The 17109-nt window shown below is 44.4% G+C and overlaps 1 protein-coding gene across 1 annotated transcript in view; it reads right to left on the minus strand.

Annotated features, from left to right (window-relative positions):
* IRAG2 (inositol 1,4,5-triphosphate receptor associated 2) overlaps nt 1–17109 on the minus strand; it is a 76766-nt gene that overhangs the window by 16543 nt on the left and 43114 nt on the right. The window contains exons 24-31 of the mRNA XM_087873501.1: nt 15886–15964; nt 11852–11889; nt 11708–11769; nt 9172–9291; nt 5365–5425; nt 4055–4082; nt 1401–1541; nt 566–697 (exon numbers count right to left, since the gene is read on the minus strand). Of these exons, the coding sequence (XP_087729627.1) occupies nt 566–697; nt 1401–1541; nt 4055–4082; nt 5365–5425; nt 9172–9291; nt 11708–11769; nt 11852–11889; nt 15886–15964 (661 nt within the window). The remainder of the gene's footprint in view (nt 1–565; nt 698–1400; nt 1542–4054; nt 4083–5364; nt 5426–9171; nt 9292–11707; nt 11770–11851; nt 11890–15885; nt 15965–17109) is intronic.

Below are 17109 nucleotides of genomic sequence, written 5' to 3' on the forward strand. Positions count from 1 at the left end.
AGACCCTCTTATTCCAGCAAGCCGGCCTGGCCTAATTTTTCTCCCCTTTCTTTTAAATTTTAAATTGAAATTTTAATTTGTTTTAAATTTATTGGGATTTTAATTGTCGTGGGCTAAATTATTTAATTTGGTTTTAAATTGTTTTTAACTTTTGTATTTCTGTATTTTATCCTGTGCCTGTTCACCGCCCTGAGTCCTTCGGGAGTAGGGCGGTATATAAATTTAATAAAACTAAACTAAACTAAACTAAACTAATATTCAATTCTGCATATATATTTTTTCTTCATGATTATCTGAAAGAACGCCGCATCCATAAAATCCAGCCTGGTGGCAACATATAACCAACTCTGCCAGATGTTGACTATCTAAGTGAGGCCTGATTTATCATTGTGAAGGAGACAAGGAAATATCAGGAATGTAGATTGGTTTGGGTGTTAAGCCCTATTGCCTTCCCCACACATGCAAATTGGAAAAAGACAGCGGTGGATCCATGAAGTCACCAGGACTCAAACTCGGCTTGGAGAAGACCTTTCGATTCTTTACAATTTTGGATCGAGCAACCTACCTGATGAACAGCTCCCAGCATTTCTGCTTTGCTAGCGATTCTGGTGGCATGCTGATCCAGTAGGTCCAGACTCTTTTGCAGCTTCTTAACTATCTCCTGCACCTGGTTATCTTCGCTTAGAGAGGCTAAAGACTGAGCAAAGAATATCCAGGATGTCCATGTAAAACAGAAGACAAGTGTTGTACTCTATACCAATGAAGAAACAACGAACGGGACAATCGTCTGCCAAACATTTAGCTCCAAAAATGACTTTTGAGCCCTCTGTTTTCAACAGTATAATTGCCATTCGTATCAATAAGTCCACCCACATCCAGTACAGAGAAACCTCTTTGACTGTGGCTAGAGATTTGCATAACCGTGTCTGCAAAGCAATGTAAGTTGCTATTATTTAATAAATGTCTACCCTACCTCTTTCTCAAGAACTCAAGGGAGAGATCTCTTTCATTTTATCCCCATTCTGTAAGTCAGGTTGGGCTGAGAGAACAGACTGACCTAGAGCTTATGGGGCTGAAGATGGACTACAGCTGAATCTTCTTAACAGGGTGGATGAAAATCAGATTTTTAAAAATTTAAATCGGATTTTTTAAATTTAAATTGTTTTTTTTTTATTTTTATCAAATTTATTTGAATTATAATGCTTTTGGAGTAAAAATCTATCTTAGGGCTTATTTTCCGGTTAGGTCTTATTTTCGGGGAAATAACAGTAGATACAGGACATTTGCTGCTGTCTTTTACTCTGCCACTTGAAGAATGGCCAAAGCTGAGAAGCACTGATCTAGAAGTTAGGTCTGCCTTCACCCCCTGAAGCAACGGAATCCATCTCCCTCCTTCTTACATCAAGTAGTTTTAAGGCGCCAGCAATTTCTTTATTCAGGCTCCCTTCCGCGAGATCCCGAGATCGTTCTTCAAGCCTGACTCTCTTCTCTAAAGTAAAGAGGTCACATTTGAATCCAAGAGACAGCCGTAGAAATTCTGCCTGGAAAACAGAAGAGGAGCAAACATCCTTACTAGGCAGATTTACCAACTGGTTAATCGCTCTCCGTGCAATAAATAAATAAATAAATAAATAAATAAATAAATAAATAAATAAATAAATAAATAAATAATCTGTTATTGCTTCTAGCAGGAAGGAATCTCAAGTTGAATTCTGGACGATCTTGAGTTTAGAAATAAGGAGAAACTTTCTGGCAGTGAGAACAATCAACCAACCTTCAGAAGTTATGGGTGCTCCACCACTGGAGACTTTCAAGAAGAGACTGGACAACCACTTATTTGAAATGGTATAGGGCAGTGGTGGCGAACCTTTTACTCACCGAGTACCAAACACGTACACGCTTTGCATGCGGTGTGCTATCCACACTAATGCGCGGTTCCTCCCCCATGCGCTGCACACGCAACCACACTATCTGCACATGTGCACGGCTTTCGCACACACTCCTCTGTGCACCGTGCACACAATCACAACATCTGTATATGTGTGTGGTTTTCACACGTGCAATGCCCATGCGTGAACGCCATCTACGCATGTGTGTGCTGTGCGCAAGGACTCATGCACAAATGCACGCGCATGCACAGGAGAGTTCCGAAGACCAGCTGGGTCCCCTGAATTGCGTGCATGCGCACCAGAGGCCCAAACACCAGCTGGGGTACATGCGCATATGCAGCTGCAGGTGAGTTGGGTGACGTCTCGTATGCCCTGAAAGATGGCTCTGCATGCCATCTTGGGCACGTGTGCCATAGGTTCGTCAACATAGGTATAGGGCCGTGATGGTGAACCTATGGCACACGTGCCACAGGTGGCACACGAAGCCATATCTTCGGGCACGCAAGCCGTTGCAGTAGCTCAGCTCCAGCACGCATGCGTGTGCCGGCCACCTGATTTTCCGGCCTTCCGGGCCCACCGGATGTTGGGAAACGGGCTGTTTCTGGTCTCTGCGGGGGTGGGGAAGGCCATTTTCGCCCTCCCCAGGCTCCTAGAAAGGCTCTGGAGCCTGGGGAGAGTGAAAAACAGGCCTTCTGGTCCCACTGGAAGTTGGGAAGTGGGCCATTTCCGGCCTCAGGAGGGTCTCCGGGGTGTGTGTGTGTGTGTGTCTGGGTAAGGCCGTTTTCGCCCTCCCCGGGCTCCTAGAAAGGCTCTGGAGCCTGGGGAGGGCGAAAAAACAAGCCTTCCGGTCCCACCGTGCCATTGTGTGCCAATAGCAGGGGGAACGCGGGGGGGGGGGTTTGCACACAAATGCACGGGGGGCATGGGGCATTGAATTATGGGTGTGGGCACACGTGCGCGCAATCCCCCTGCACTCCCCCCGCTTTTGGCACGTGATGGCAAAATGGTTAGCCATCACTGGAATAGGGTCTCCTGCCTCAGCACGGGGTTGGATTAGATGATCTATAAAATCCCTTCCAACTCTGTTATTCTGTATCTGGGTGGCAAGGCAGGAGGTGCCAAATCTTGCAAGTCAAACCAGTTCAATTCTGAAAGAATCCCCATATGACGTAAAACCATCATTCGGAGTGTGAAGCCAGCTGTTTCAAGCACACTCCAAACTTTTTGACTTTTGAATGCTGTTCTGCTCTTGAAACAGAGGCATTTGGGATACAACGCACATCCAACAGCTGGGGAGGCTCTTTTCACACTTACAGTGGCTGTGTTGCACTCTGAAAAGCGGCTTCCTGCTCAGAATCAGAGCTTTGAATTCAAAGAGTTCAACTCTAATCATTTTGCACATGGTTAATTTAATAAGCAATAGAGGGCACTAGTGCCCAAAATAACTATTTGTTTCCCTTGTTTACATTCAGTTAAACACTAATCCTGCCAGTTAATTCAACACTGAGGGTTTCTTAACCTATCTCTGTTAGATCGATCATGAATTTCAATGGCCCAAACCAGGGGTCGGCAATCTTAAACACTCAAAGAGCCATTTGGACCCATTTCCCACAGAAAACAAAACACCAAAACCCTTCCCATGCCTGATTATTTCCTGAGCAGCCACAAAACTAACATATGTAGTTGAATTAAACATTCTGTTTTCTTCTAAAACTTTTCTTTTCTTGGATTTATCCATGGTTGGCTTACCGGGGTCGAAAAGCTCAATAAATTGCGTGCCGGCGGGTGTCGCACATTGGCGGTTGTGACGCATATTTTGAGTGACAGGGAACCGCAGCAGAGGGATGAAAGAGCCACATGCGGCTCCAGAGCTGCGAGTTGCCGACCCCTGGCTCAAACCTACCTCAAATGGAGAAAGTATCACACTGACATAGGATTTAGGTAGATGGAGCAAGGAAGCTCAACTTAACATCCTGTCTCCAGTTAACCAGGTCCTACCCTGCCACCTTGTCTTAGGAAATACTGGCAGATGCTCAAACTAAAAGCATGGACGCTACACACCCAAAATCCTGCTGCCCCTTGCCCCATTTCCTGGAAACACAGCTAAAAAATATGAAGACATACCAAGAGGAGGTAGAAAAAGCAACAAGTACGTGTATGCTCACCTCCACTTCTTTCTCGTTGGGAGAGCCACTGAAACAAGAAGAACAAGAGAGAGAATATTAGTAGAGACACACACCTGAAATATCCTTTTCTAAGGTCTTCGCAGATAAACTGCAATTCTCCTAATTTAACAACCATTCTGGTCAAAAGATCTGGAGTCCCAGCACCATCAACATCTCAAGGGGGTTGGGGACCTCACAAGATGGAACGAGGTCTACTCTAAGGGAACATCTGCGAACCAATCATTATGCTGTCAGGCAGAGGACAAACTTCTGACCTTTCAGTTGAAGTGACCCAGAATGGCACATCGACTAAAGCACAGAATATGGAATTTTAGAGGAGAATTTTAAAAAAGGAGTCCTTGTGGATTTTACTCCCTTAATTGCTGTCTCTAGGGGATGGTGATGATCTCCATTTCAAAGCCACTGAGCCACCGCTGTCTGAAGACATTTCCACGGACACGTGGCCAGCATGACATCATGGAGCGCTGTTACCTTCCCACCATAGTGGTACCTATTTATCTACTCGCATTTGCATGCTTTTGAACTGCTAGGTTGGAAGGAGCTGGGGCGAGGACGGGAGCTCACCTCGTCACGTGGTGCTCAGGTCTCAAACCCTCAGTCATGAGTCCTTGAGTGCCCACGAGAGATCTAAGTCAAGTCCACCTTAATTCCCATGATTTTCCCTTGACTGTTAGTAGCTCAGATTCTTGTAGAGAGCTTAAGCTTTCAATAAATATTTATAGTCATTTGAACTGCCTGAATCTCCCTGGTTTCCCCGGCACCTGATGGTTACTAATTTAACAATTGCAGTGGTTAACAATTATGGCAAGAAAGGTTATAAAACAGGGCAAAACTCAGTTAACAACTGTTTCACTTGGCAACAGAAACGTTGGGCTCAATTGTGGTTGTAAGTCGAGGACTACCTACCGTGTTTCCCTGAAAATAAGACCCTGTCTTATATTTTTTTGAACCCTGAAATAAGCACTTGGCCTTATTGCCATGTGCTCAAAGGCCCGATTGGGCTTATTATCAGGGGATGTCTTATTTTGGGGTAAACAGGGTATATTTCCTGCAAATATTCCAGACAAAAGAGAGGCTTGGGATATCAGGGGGGTGAGAAGATGGGGCAAGCTTGATATTATTTGCATTCATAGAACCTGAACAGTGGCACTCATAGGACGTATCAAGGTGGCATCTAGAACAGCGCAAACACAATACTCCAAGACGCAAAAAAAACCCAGGCTAAAAATTAGTCGCCATCTTAACTTTTTTTCCATAACTTGAGTGTATTTCTGAAACCAGATACTTACATAAACTGGTTCTTTTGACACACGATGCTGCTTGACAGATCCTGACATGAAGATGAATCACCTGCCAAAAAAGAGGAGTCATAAGCAGGGGTGAAATGCTCCCGGTTCGGACTGGATCGCCCGATCCGGTAGCGATGGAGGCGGGTGGTTCGGAGAACCGGTAGCAAAAATCCCTGCCCGTCCCCCCATTGCCCAGCTGAGCCACGCAATCATCAGAGGCTTTTTTTTAATTTTTAAAAGCATTTTTTCTACAACCTCTTTGGCTGAAAAAATGCTTTTAAAAGTAAAAAAAAAAAAAGCCTCTGATGATCGCGTGGCTCAGCTGGGATCATCAGAGGCTTTTAAAAGCATTTTTTCTACAACCTCTTGGGCCGAAGAGGTTATAGAAAAAATGTTTTTAAAAGGAAAAAAAGCCTCTGCCGATCAGGCAAGTCAGCCGGGATCGTCAGAGGCTTTAAAAGCACTTTTTTTACAACCTATTCAGCCGAAGAGGTTATAGAAAAAATGGTTTTAAAAGTAAAAAAAAAAAAGTTGGCCACGCCCACTCAGTCATATTACCCCACTACCACCCCCAAGCCACGCCCACAGAATCGGTAGTTAACAAATTTTACATTTCATCACTGGTCATAAGCATTGAACAGGTCGTCTTCTGTGGATGCTCTTCTAGGGCTCATTTGCATGAGTGGAAAACTTGCAAAGAACTGCCAGAAAGCTCTGATCAGAGCTATGCAACCAGACCAGACTCTTTTGTTCATGACTATTATTACTTTTATTACAGAACTCCTTGGGGCCTCGAAAGATTACAACTTTGGGGGAGGGGGGATTATTTAAAAGGACGTCCCAAACAGTGGTGGTATTCAGCCGGTTCTATCCGGTTCAGGCGAACAGGTAGCGGTGGCTGCTGGTGGCTCCGCCCACCCACCCGGACGTCATCACGTCCTATTTATCCATGTTTTTGATGCTCTGCGCATGCGTGGAAGGCCTTGCGCACGCACGCTCACATTTGCAAACCGGTAACGAAGGTAAGTGAATACCCACCCCTGGTCCCAAAGGTGCTTTTTTCCAGAAGGCAACCAGACCTTCTTGGTTTTTGTCTTTCAAAATGTTTCGCTTCTCATCCAAGAAGCTTTTTGTCAGCGTTCCAGAAAACCCACCAGCTCCGAGTAAAAACTCTGAAGCAATTAATTTTCAAAGTTCTATTTACTAGAATAGGTAAACTGGCACATCTGGGAAAACCCGAATCTGAGAGGTCCGGATTTTCCCTCAGTAAATCAAAACCCCCCAAACCATCCCCTTACTCCTCAGTCGATCACATGCTCCAATCAACAGCCGTCCCATCTCGAGACCTCACTCCAACCACTCCTTCTCCAGATCAGTGGTGGGTTCCTACCGGTTCAGCCCGGTTCGGCCGAGCCGGTAGCAGTGACGATATGACACCACCGAACCACTTCTCTTTGTTCGGGAGCTGGGCCCTCCCACCCCAGCCCCCCACATTAGTCTTACCTTTTATTTGGCCCCACCCCCAATCTATTCGCTGCCTCCCGAATCCCAGCTGATTGGCTAGAAGGAAAAAAACTGTTTAAACTCTTGCCGCAGGGCTTCAAAGGGCCACCCTACAGCTGATCAGTGTTAAAAGGCAGTGTGGTGGTAGACCAGTGAGCTCGAAAAACAAATAGGTAGACCAGAACGCTCCAAAAACAAATGGGTGGACCGGTGCCTCCGAAAACAAATGGGTAGACCGGAACGCTCCAAGAACAAATGGGTAGACCGGACCAGCTCTGCAAGCAGTTAAAAGCCTGGTAGACCAGTACCTCTGCTAAATCCTAAAGAATTGTCACATGACCATCAAACCACGCCCATAAAATAAGCCACAGAACCAGTAGTTAAAAATTTTAGAACCCACCCCTGCTCCAGATGCAGGATCGGCCTGACCTTGACCGACAGGAAGAATGCTATTATGTCTTCAGACAACCCCTCTACTAAATCCCCCCTCCTACTTTCTCACACAGGAGAAGGTGGCAGCATGGAAGCTTCCGGCCTCATATGGCTTCCAAAGCTTGACACTTTTTGGATGAGAAACGAAACGTCTTCAGAGAAAAAAAAAAAAACCCAAGAAAGTCCAGTTGCCTTTTGGAAAAAGTACATTTGGGACGACCATGATGACCTGAATGATTGAAAAGTTCCATACGTACATAAGAGGATGACAGTGTCAAAAATACAATAACTAATAATGGGGGATCAAAGAATTGAAGGGACGATTTAAGCCATAAGATAGAATCCTTTGTTTGGTGTAGGTTAAGAGTTAGAAAAAAATAGTGATTCAATCATACAGTGATTATCCTGTCCAGGTTAAAGACAAGGCTGGCTTTACATCCGGCATGAGACCTTCTTGAGATGTTTGTTTAGTGTGATCTATTTATGGAGGTTCTCAATCATTCAGGTTGTGGTTGTCCTAAAGGTGCTTTTTCCAAAAGGCAACTGGACTTTCTTGCTTTTTTCCCTGAAAACATTTCGCTTCTCATCCAAGAAGCTTCTTCAGTTCTGACTGAATGGTGGGGAATGGAAGGATTTATATACTTAGTAGTTATCCAGTCCTTTTAAGAGTCTCAGAAAGGTTCCACACCCATCCGATTTTCAGGGGACTCTGAAAATACAGACAAAACCCCAAGTGGCTTCCATGTCTCTCAAAGAGAACTAATGACTGATCCTCAGAGAGAGTGCTAACGACCAGATGACTGCAAAATAGTCTTGGTGGTGCAGCAGACTAAAGCACTGTTAAAGTAATATCAGCTGCCTGCGATTACTGCCAGTTCAAATCTCACCAGGCTCAAAGTTGACTCAGCCTTCCATCCTTTCGAGGTAGGTAAAATGAGGACCCGGATTGTGGGGGCAATAAGCTGACTTTGTATAAAAAAGAACACCGCTTGGGGGGGCCGAAAGCCCTACTAAGCAGGTATATACAAAAGTATGAAGGGTATTGCTTAATGCATTGTAAGCTGCCCTGAGTCTCCGGAGAAGGGCAGCATATAAATCGAATCAATCAATCAAACAATCAATCAATCAATCATAATAAATAAATAAATAAATAAATAAATTAAATAAATAAATAAATAAATACATACATACATACATACATACATACATACATACATACATACATAAATAATACATAAATCCGTTCACTTCCCACCATTCAATCAGAAGTGAAGAAACTTCTTGGATGAGAAGTGAAACGTTTTCAAGGGAAAAACCTAAGAAAGTCCAGTTGCCTTTAGTGCAGGGGTGTTAAACTCAATTTCATTGAGGGCCTCATCAGGGTTGTGTTTGACCTCGGGGGGCCAGGGGTGTGTGGCCAGCATGACGTCACTTGTGTCGGGGGGGGGCATGTGGTGGCCTGAGCACTCTGTCAGTGAAAACGGACTCCCGAGCTCCGTTTTTGGCTGCGACAGCCTCCTGCAATCCTCTGCCAGCAAAAACGGAGCTCGGGGGGGCTGCTCACGCCCCTCGTGAACTCTGTTTTTGCTGGCAGAGGTCCCGCCAGCCAGTCCTTCACTATTTCCAGGGTGGCCCCGCGGGCCAGATCTAAGCACCCCACGGGCTGGATCTGGCCCCCGGGCCTTGAGTTTGACACCCCTGCTTTAGCGTGATCTGTTAAGTCAGTCACTGTGACTTGTAAGCCATGGCTTAAGGCAAGGTGTGATCCCAGCCCAGTTTGGCTTTATCCAAATCCAAGGAATGCTCGTGGCTTCAGTAGCTTCCTGCTTGCCAAGAGTTTCATGTATCTGAAAAAAAGAGTAACAACAATACCAGTCTTGTTGCCGGAGGCGTCTTCTAGAGCTTCCTCTTTTGAAGCAACAGTTGCTTCCTGCAACGGTAAAGTAGAGAGCTGTGTTTTCCCCTCCGGTTCCAGTAGTGTAGAGTCCGTATCTATAAAGGCAGAAGACGAGGGGAAAAATTGCTAATATGATAGGCAGCTCAGATCCCTCGGGTGTTTATAAAGATTTTCATACATTTCAATAGAGGAAAGACCAGTCTTCTGTTAAGGGGACATAACTTGATGGCTTTCAACCATATTTGAAAGCCTTGGTGGTTCAGCCGACTAAAGTGCTGTTAAGTAGCACTTAGCTGCCAGCTGCCTGCAATTACTGCGAGTTCAAATCTCACCAGGCTCAAGGCTGACTCAGCCTTCCATCCTTCTGAGGTAGGTAAAATGAGGACCCGGATTGTGGGGGCAATAAGCTGACTTTGTATAAAAAAAGAACACCGCTTGGGGGGGGCGGGCGAAAGCCCTACTAAGCAGGTATATACAAAAGTATGAAGGCTATTGCTTAACGCATTGTAAGCCATTCTGAGTCTCTGGAGAAGGGTGGCATATAAATCGAATCAATCAATCAATCAATCAATCAATCAATCAATCAATCAATCAATAAATTTCTAAGCCTCTCTCCGTTCACCACCAAAATTCTTTGGAAGGGAAATGCTAGTTAGGAAAAAAATATTTAGTTCTTTACAGGTGCAGGAAAAGCCAGATCCGGATTCCCACTGTAATCTGTGGAAGTTCAGAAAGGTTTTTTTACTGAACAATAACAGCCAATGTTTCTTTTTTGACGATATCACTGGGGTCATTGTCGTTGGCTGCAGAAACCCACAAAAATTTGAAATGTTCTTTGCTCTACTTACCACTCCTCTCTATCAGGCAATCAAGAATAGGGCTGGAAGGGATCTTGGAGATCTTCTAGTCCAACCCCCTGCTCAAGCAGGAGACCATATACCAGTGATGGCTAACCTTTTTGCCATTGCATGTCAGGAGAGGGGTGGGTGGGGGAGGGTCGCACGCATGTGTGCCCACACCGGTAATTCTATGTGCCCTGCCCATGCGCGCGCAACCCCCCTCTCCCCCCCCTGCTCCTGGTTCACGATGGCCTGGTAGGCTGTTTTTCTTTCTTACCTGGTTCCAGATCCTCTCTATTTATCTGGGAAAGGTGAAAACAACCTTTCTCACTCCCTCGGAGGCCCTCCGGAGGCCTGAAACGGCCCATTTCCCAACTCCCGGTGGGGCAGGAAGTGACGTTTTTTGCTGTCCCCAGCCTCTCTGGGAGTCTCTGATGGCTGGGGACAGCAAAAAACGTCACTTCCTTTCCCACCGGGAGTTGGGAAATAGGCTGTTTCAGGCCTTTGGAGGGCCTCCGAGGGGGTGGGGAAGGCTGCTTGCGTCCTCCCCAGATGCATGGAGAGGATCTGGAGCCAGGTAAGAAAGAAAAACAGGCCTTCCCCACCGCCCCACCCCCCAGGCCCTCCGGAGGCAGCCTGTTTCCCTACTTCTGGTGGGCCCAGAAGGCCCGAAAATCAGCTGGCCGGCGTGCGCATGCGCGCCAGAGATCAGCTGCCGTGCCCACTGATATGGCTACACGTGCCACCTGTGGCACGCGTGCCATAGGTTCGCCACCACGGCCCTATACCACTTCAGATAAGTGGTTGTCCAGTCTTTTCTTAAAAACCTCCAGTGATGAAGCACCTACAACTTCTGAAGGCAAGCCATTCCACTGGTTAATTGTTCTCGCTGTTAGGAAGCGTCTCCTTAATTCCAGGTTGCTTCTCTCCTTGATTAGTTTTCCATCCATTGTTTCTTGTCCTGCCTTCAGGTGCTTTGGAGAATAAGTTGACTCTCCCTCTTCTTTGTGGCAGCCCCTCAAATACTGGAATACTGCTATCATGTCACCCCTAGTCCTTCTTTTCTCTGTACTGGCCATATCCAATTCCTGCAACCGTTCTTCATATATTTCTGTCTCCAGGCCTTTAATCATCTTAGTTGCTCTTCTTTGCACTTTTTCCAAAGTCCCAACATCTTTTTTGTAATGTGGGGACCAAAATTGGATGCAGTATTCCAGGTATGGCCTTATCAAGGCTTTATAAAGCAGTACTACTGTGTTTTCCCAAAAATAAGACCGGGTCTTATATTAATTTTTCCTCCAAAAGATGCATTAGGGCTTATTTTCTGGTTAGGTCTTATTTTGGGGAAAATACGGTACTAAATGCATCCATCTGGCTGACAATCTTAACTGAGGCATTTTGGGGTTTGGGCTTATATTACGAGCATTCTGAAAAATCATGCTAGGACTTATTTTCCGGTTGGGTCCTATTTTCAGGGAAACAGGGTAATATTTCATGTGATTTTGATTCTATGCTTCTTTATACAATCAAGGATTGTATTAGCCTTTTTGGCAGCTGCAGCACACTGTTGGCTCATTTTTAAGTGATCGTCCACTAGGACTCCAAGGTCCCTCCCACATTTACTGGTTTTGAGCCAGGTTTCACCTAACCTGTGCTTTTACCTTCAACATACCTTGTGATTCTTCAATGCCCTCTGCAGCAGAAACAGAAGTTTCTTCGGATGAAATTAGTTCACTGGGAAAAGAATGAGAGATGAGTGAACAATCCAATAGCAGAAAAACAAGGTGGATTATGAAATGGATAGATTTTCACTCACCTGAATAAGGTATCTGTTAATGCGCCAGCATCACTCTCCTTGGGAAAAAAGATGAAACATTTTGGTATTTATAGCCAAACTAAAAACATTGGAAACATTTATTTTTATACATGTAAAAAAAATAAAATAATGAGGCATAGGAACATTTCCTTGAGACTGCCTTGAGTTTCTGATTTGATGACCTTATACATTGTCAGGCACAAATAACCAGGAGCATTTATTGAGTTCAAAGCACAGAAGAGTTTATTATGGCTAGCTATATTCAAGAATCCGGTCAACTAACAGTCAAAGTTAAATTGGTGCTAGATAAAGGTCTACAGAATTCATGGAGGGCTGGTTTTGGATCTCTTGTGGCTGCGCAATGACTCCAAACTAATGACATGTTTAACTCTGCCTTCCAGCCCAGTTTGCTCATCTCCTGGAATAAATTCTATTAATAATATAGTCAATACACTACCAGATCAATTCCATAAATAAATAAATAAATAAATAAAATCAGCCTGGGACTTAGTTATCTAGGAAAAACACAGTGAGGGATTATTTTATTGCGCAGCTTTCCTGTGGCTAACATTATTTCCATAGACATTTGCTTTGGAACAAAGTCCACTGTTTCATTTGATTTATTTTAACAATAGCTTTTTCTCTAAAGGACCAAGGAGAAGTTAAAAAAGAAGAGTCATGGCTCTATATTGGAAGGACCCATGTAACCTCGAGAGGAAAGCTAGATGAAAAAGACTTAGCCGGTCCATTTTTTTTCCTCTCCTTTTTTTTAACAAATTTTGTTAGTTGCAAAGTCATGTCCGACCCATCGTGACCCCATGGACAACATTTCTCCAGGCCTTCCTGTCCTCTACCATCCTCTGGAGTCCATTTAAGTTCACGCTGATTGCTTCAGTGACTCCATCCAGCCACCTCGTTCTCTGTCGTCCCCTTCTTCTTTTGCCCTCCATCGTTCCCAGCATTAGGCTGTCCTTCCTTCTCATTAGGTGGCCAAAATATTTGAGTTTCATCTTCAGGATTCAGAATATGATGGTCATAGCAAACACTCTTTTTCAACAACCCAAGAGACGTCACTAGATGGTCAACACAGATTGACTATGTGCTCTGCAGCCAAAGATGGAGAAGCTCTATACAGTCAGTAAAAACAAGATCAGAAGCTGACTGTGGCTCAGATCATGAGCTTCTCATTGCAAAATTTAGACTTAAATTGAAGAAAGTGAGGAAAAGCAATAGGCCACTCAGGTATGAACTAAACTGAATCACTAAATTGAACTAAATTCCTTTTACAAAAGAATACCAGATTTATCATCTGGTCTCCACCATTCAGTTCCACAGATTCCCTCCAAATGTTATATGTACCGTTTTTCACACTTATGACCACTGCAGCATCCCCATGGTCATGTGACCAAATTTGGATGCTTGGCAACTGGCTCACATTTATGATGGTTACAGTGTCCCGGGGTCATGCGATTCACTTTTGTGACCTTCTGACAAGCAAAATCAATGAGGAAGCCGGGTTCATTTAACAATTGCTGTGATTCACTTAACAACTGTGGCAAGAAATGTTGTAAAACGGGGCAAAGGTCACTTAACAAACGTCTCACTTAACAACAGAAATTTTGGGCTGAATTGTTGGCGTAAGTCAAGGACCACCTGTACTATATAATTACTACTACCAGCATTTTTTCTCCATTGGTGAGACTTTGCTACAAAACTGAAAGGTGTAGTTAGCAACACTGCAGGGCAGGCATACTGTTCCAATCTCTGATTTTTCCAGATGCAGTAAATTTCAGCCTGAACTACTCCCAAATATTCTGTATGGGTGGAGAACAGCAGTGTTTCTCAACCTTGGCAGCTTTCAGGTAAAAGGACTACTAATCCCAGAATTCTCCAGCCATCCCAGTATTATCATACCCCAGTCCTGTAAATGAAGTATTTTATTCCCAAAGATAGTTAAAGAGAATCTTCTTCCTCAATCTATTATCCTCTGGATCAGGGGTGAAATGCTCCCAGTTCGGACCGGATCGCCCGATCTGGTAGTGATGGTGGCGGGTGGTTCGGAGAAACGGTAGCAAAAATCCCTGCCCCCCCCCCACATGCCCAGCTGAGCTGCGCAATCATCAGAGGCTTTTTTTTTTTTACTTTTAAAAACATTTTTTCTACAACCTCTTCGGCTGAAAAAATGCTTTGAAAAGTAAAAAAAAAAAAAAAAGCCTGTGATGATCACGCCGCTCAGCTGGGATCGTCAGAGACTTTTAAAAGCATTTTTTTCTACAATCTCTTCGGTTGTAGAAAAAAATGCTTTTAAAAGCCTCTGGCGATCCCAGCTGAGTTGCCTGATCGTCAGTGGCTTTTAAAAGCATTTTTTTCTGCAACCTCTTAAGGTTGTAGAAAAAATGCTTTTAAAAGTAAAAAATAAAAAGTTGGCCACGTCCACCGTCACATTACACCGCCCACCCCCAATAAGCCACGCCCAAGAACCGGTAGTAACAAATTTTACATTTCACCACTGCTCTGGATACTTTGAGACACCAACACTGAGAATTGAGTTTTCTGGGAACTGGAGGACAACTAACTGGGACGGCTGGATTAGGGTGGACATCTTTACATTTGGAGGGGAGGGAGGAAAGTACATTTGAATCTGGGATGCCACAATTCATAATGGACTAGACAGCTGTGAGGACAAAAACTAACCAAGTATAGCTTTTAAAATTTAATTTTCAAGATTTTACAGCTACACGGTGCTCGGTTTGCATCTAACTGGTTCATGCATTCAAATGCCCATCAAGCACCAAGTAAATCTATCCAAGTATTAATAAAGGAGGATATTTGAGTAGCACGGACGATGTTACCTAAATTTGGGTACTGAAATGTCTGCAAGAAAACAAGCAAGTCAGAGGTGGGTTTCACATACTGCCGTGATGGAGAACCTGTGGTACGCGTGCCACCTGTGGCACACGGAGCTATCTCTTTGGGCACGCGAGCCGACACCCAGATCAGCTCCACTGAGCACGGCCGTGCGCCTCCCACCGGCCAGCTGATTTTGGGGTCTCTGCCGGGAGACACAGGCTCCACCACCCCCAAACTGCGATGTTGTCACATCCTGGCTTTGACCCTCTACGCATGTGCAGATGACGGTGCGCGCACATGAGTGAAGCCAGTGCATGCGTTGATGATGGCACGTGTGTGAGCGCGGTTCATTTTTAAGGTGCCATGTGACTGTGTGCTACTAGACTACTTCCCCTGGAAAGTCTTATTAAGTAGGCTGTATCCATTGAGCCATTTCTGCATATAACATATATAGGGAAATACAGGAAGATAGTCCCTTCCTTCCTTCCTTTTTTTTTTTTTTAAAATTTGATTTATATGCCGCCCTTCTCCGGAGACTCAGGGCGGTTTACAATGCGTTAAGCAATAGCCTTCATCCTTTTGTATATTTTATACAAAGTCATCTTATTGCCCCCACAAACTGGGTCCTCATTTCACCTACCTTAGAAAGGATGGAAGGCTGAGTCAACCTTGAGCCTTGGAGAGATTCGAACCAGCAGTAAATTGCAGGCAGCTGTGTTAATAACAGGGTGCGTAGACCACTGTACCATCAAGGCTCTGTTGCCTTCCTTCCTTTCCTTCCTTCCTTTCCTTCCTTCCTTTCCTTCCTTCCTTGGTATTCCACGGCCTTCTTTACCACATGCACGGAGCACGCACATTAGCAAGCCGGTAGGAAAGGTAAGTGCATTTTTACCCCTGAACCAAACCAATGTGGTAAAAAGAAACCTCTGTCAATATTCGGGGACAGAACAGCCCAGAGGGAAAGAATTCGACTTCCCAGGTTCTGACTGAATGGTCTTCTTCTAGGGCAGTGTTTCTCAACCTTGGAAGCTTGAAGATGGGTGGACTTCAACTCCCAGAATCCCCCAGCCAGCAGCGCTGGCTGGGGGATTTTGGGAGTTGAAGTCCACCCATCTTCAAGCTTCCAAGGTTGAGAAACACTGCCCTAGGGAATCTTTTCTTGGAAACAAGTAAATGAAACTAACCTTGGGAGAGTCGCCCTCCATCCTTATCCCGGAGATCAGGTCTGCATCCGTCTGGTTACCAACCGAATGGTGATTACACCTGCCAGCAGAAAGCAATATTTGCATATGGCTGCTATGCAGCTTTCCCTTCCCCTAAAGTGAAACGCCGGGGGTTATTTTTATCTACAGCTTTTACCCAAGCGAAGAATCCAACCCCAGCTGCAGCACAAAACCAGCGTAAGACAAAGTAGAATGAGTAGCTATCACTACCGTGTTTCCCCGAAAATAAGCCCTCCCTGAAAATATTTCAGTGCATGCGCAGCTGGTCCCCGCCATTTCCTCTGGTTAGGGTTAGGGAGACAGAGCTGGAAATCAGGTAAGATGGCAAGAGGAGCCCCGTCTTGCTCCAGGCGCCCCAGAATAATAAGACCTCCTCGAAAATAAGGCCAAGCGCTTATTTCGGGGTTCAAAAAAATATAAGACAGGGTCTTATTTTCGGGGAAACACAGGAGTTTTAAATGCCTGTACAACAGTAACCCTTGTAGCCAAGATAATGACGTCACCCAGAAAGATGAAATTGCAAAAAAAAATTGACTTTTGGAAGCAAGAGCTTCCTTAGCCAAGAGAGATAAAAAATTTAGATGGTGCCTCTCATATAGTGGACAGTGGCTCATCTGATGACCTATCATGACATTTTGCCCTCGATTCTTATAGCTGAAGGAAAGTAACCCTAACACCAAAAAATATTTGAGTTAGATACCAACTGTTCAGGACAAAAGGCTGCTAAAAAAAAAGTAACGCATGTAACATAGCACTTGTAGAGGGATAACAAAACCCAGAGGGACAGCGGAGCTTCTAAGAACATTGCTGGTTCAAAGAAGAAGTTCTTAACAACATTTGTGAAAGATATTTGGCCCAAGACTTGCCCAATTAAGGGGTAATGACTAGAAATGTTCCCAAGAACTGCCCATGTTTTTATAAAGAAAAAGATGGCCTGTTAGATATTGGACACATTTATGAATGTCTTCTTAAGCTCCAAAGATGACCTTGAAAACAAAGCTACTGTGGATGATGGGACAGGCAAAGGTATTAGTTCTACTAACTAGTCCATCATAAAAAGTTTACAGTTGAATGACTCCATCCATCCATCCATCTTAGATATAAATATAAATTCAATTCATGCTTATACTTATATATATTATGTAATATGTACTCAACAAAATAAAATAAAGTAAAATTATATAT

The sequence above is a fragment of the Pantherophis guttatus genome, chromosome 7 (assembly GCF_059756535.1).
Source record: "Pantherophis guttatus breed Tessera chromosome 7, ASM5975653v1, whole genome shotgun sequence".
Classification (NCBI taxonomy): domain Eukaryota; kingdom Metazoa; phylum Chordata; class Lepidosauria; order Squamata; family Colubridae; genus Pantherophis; species Pantherophis guttatus.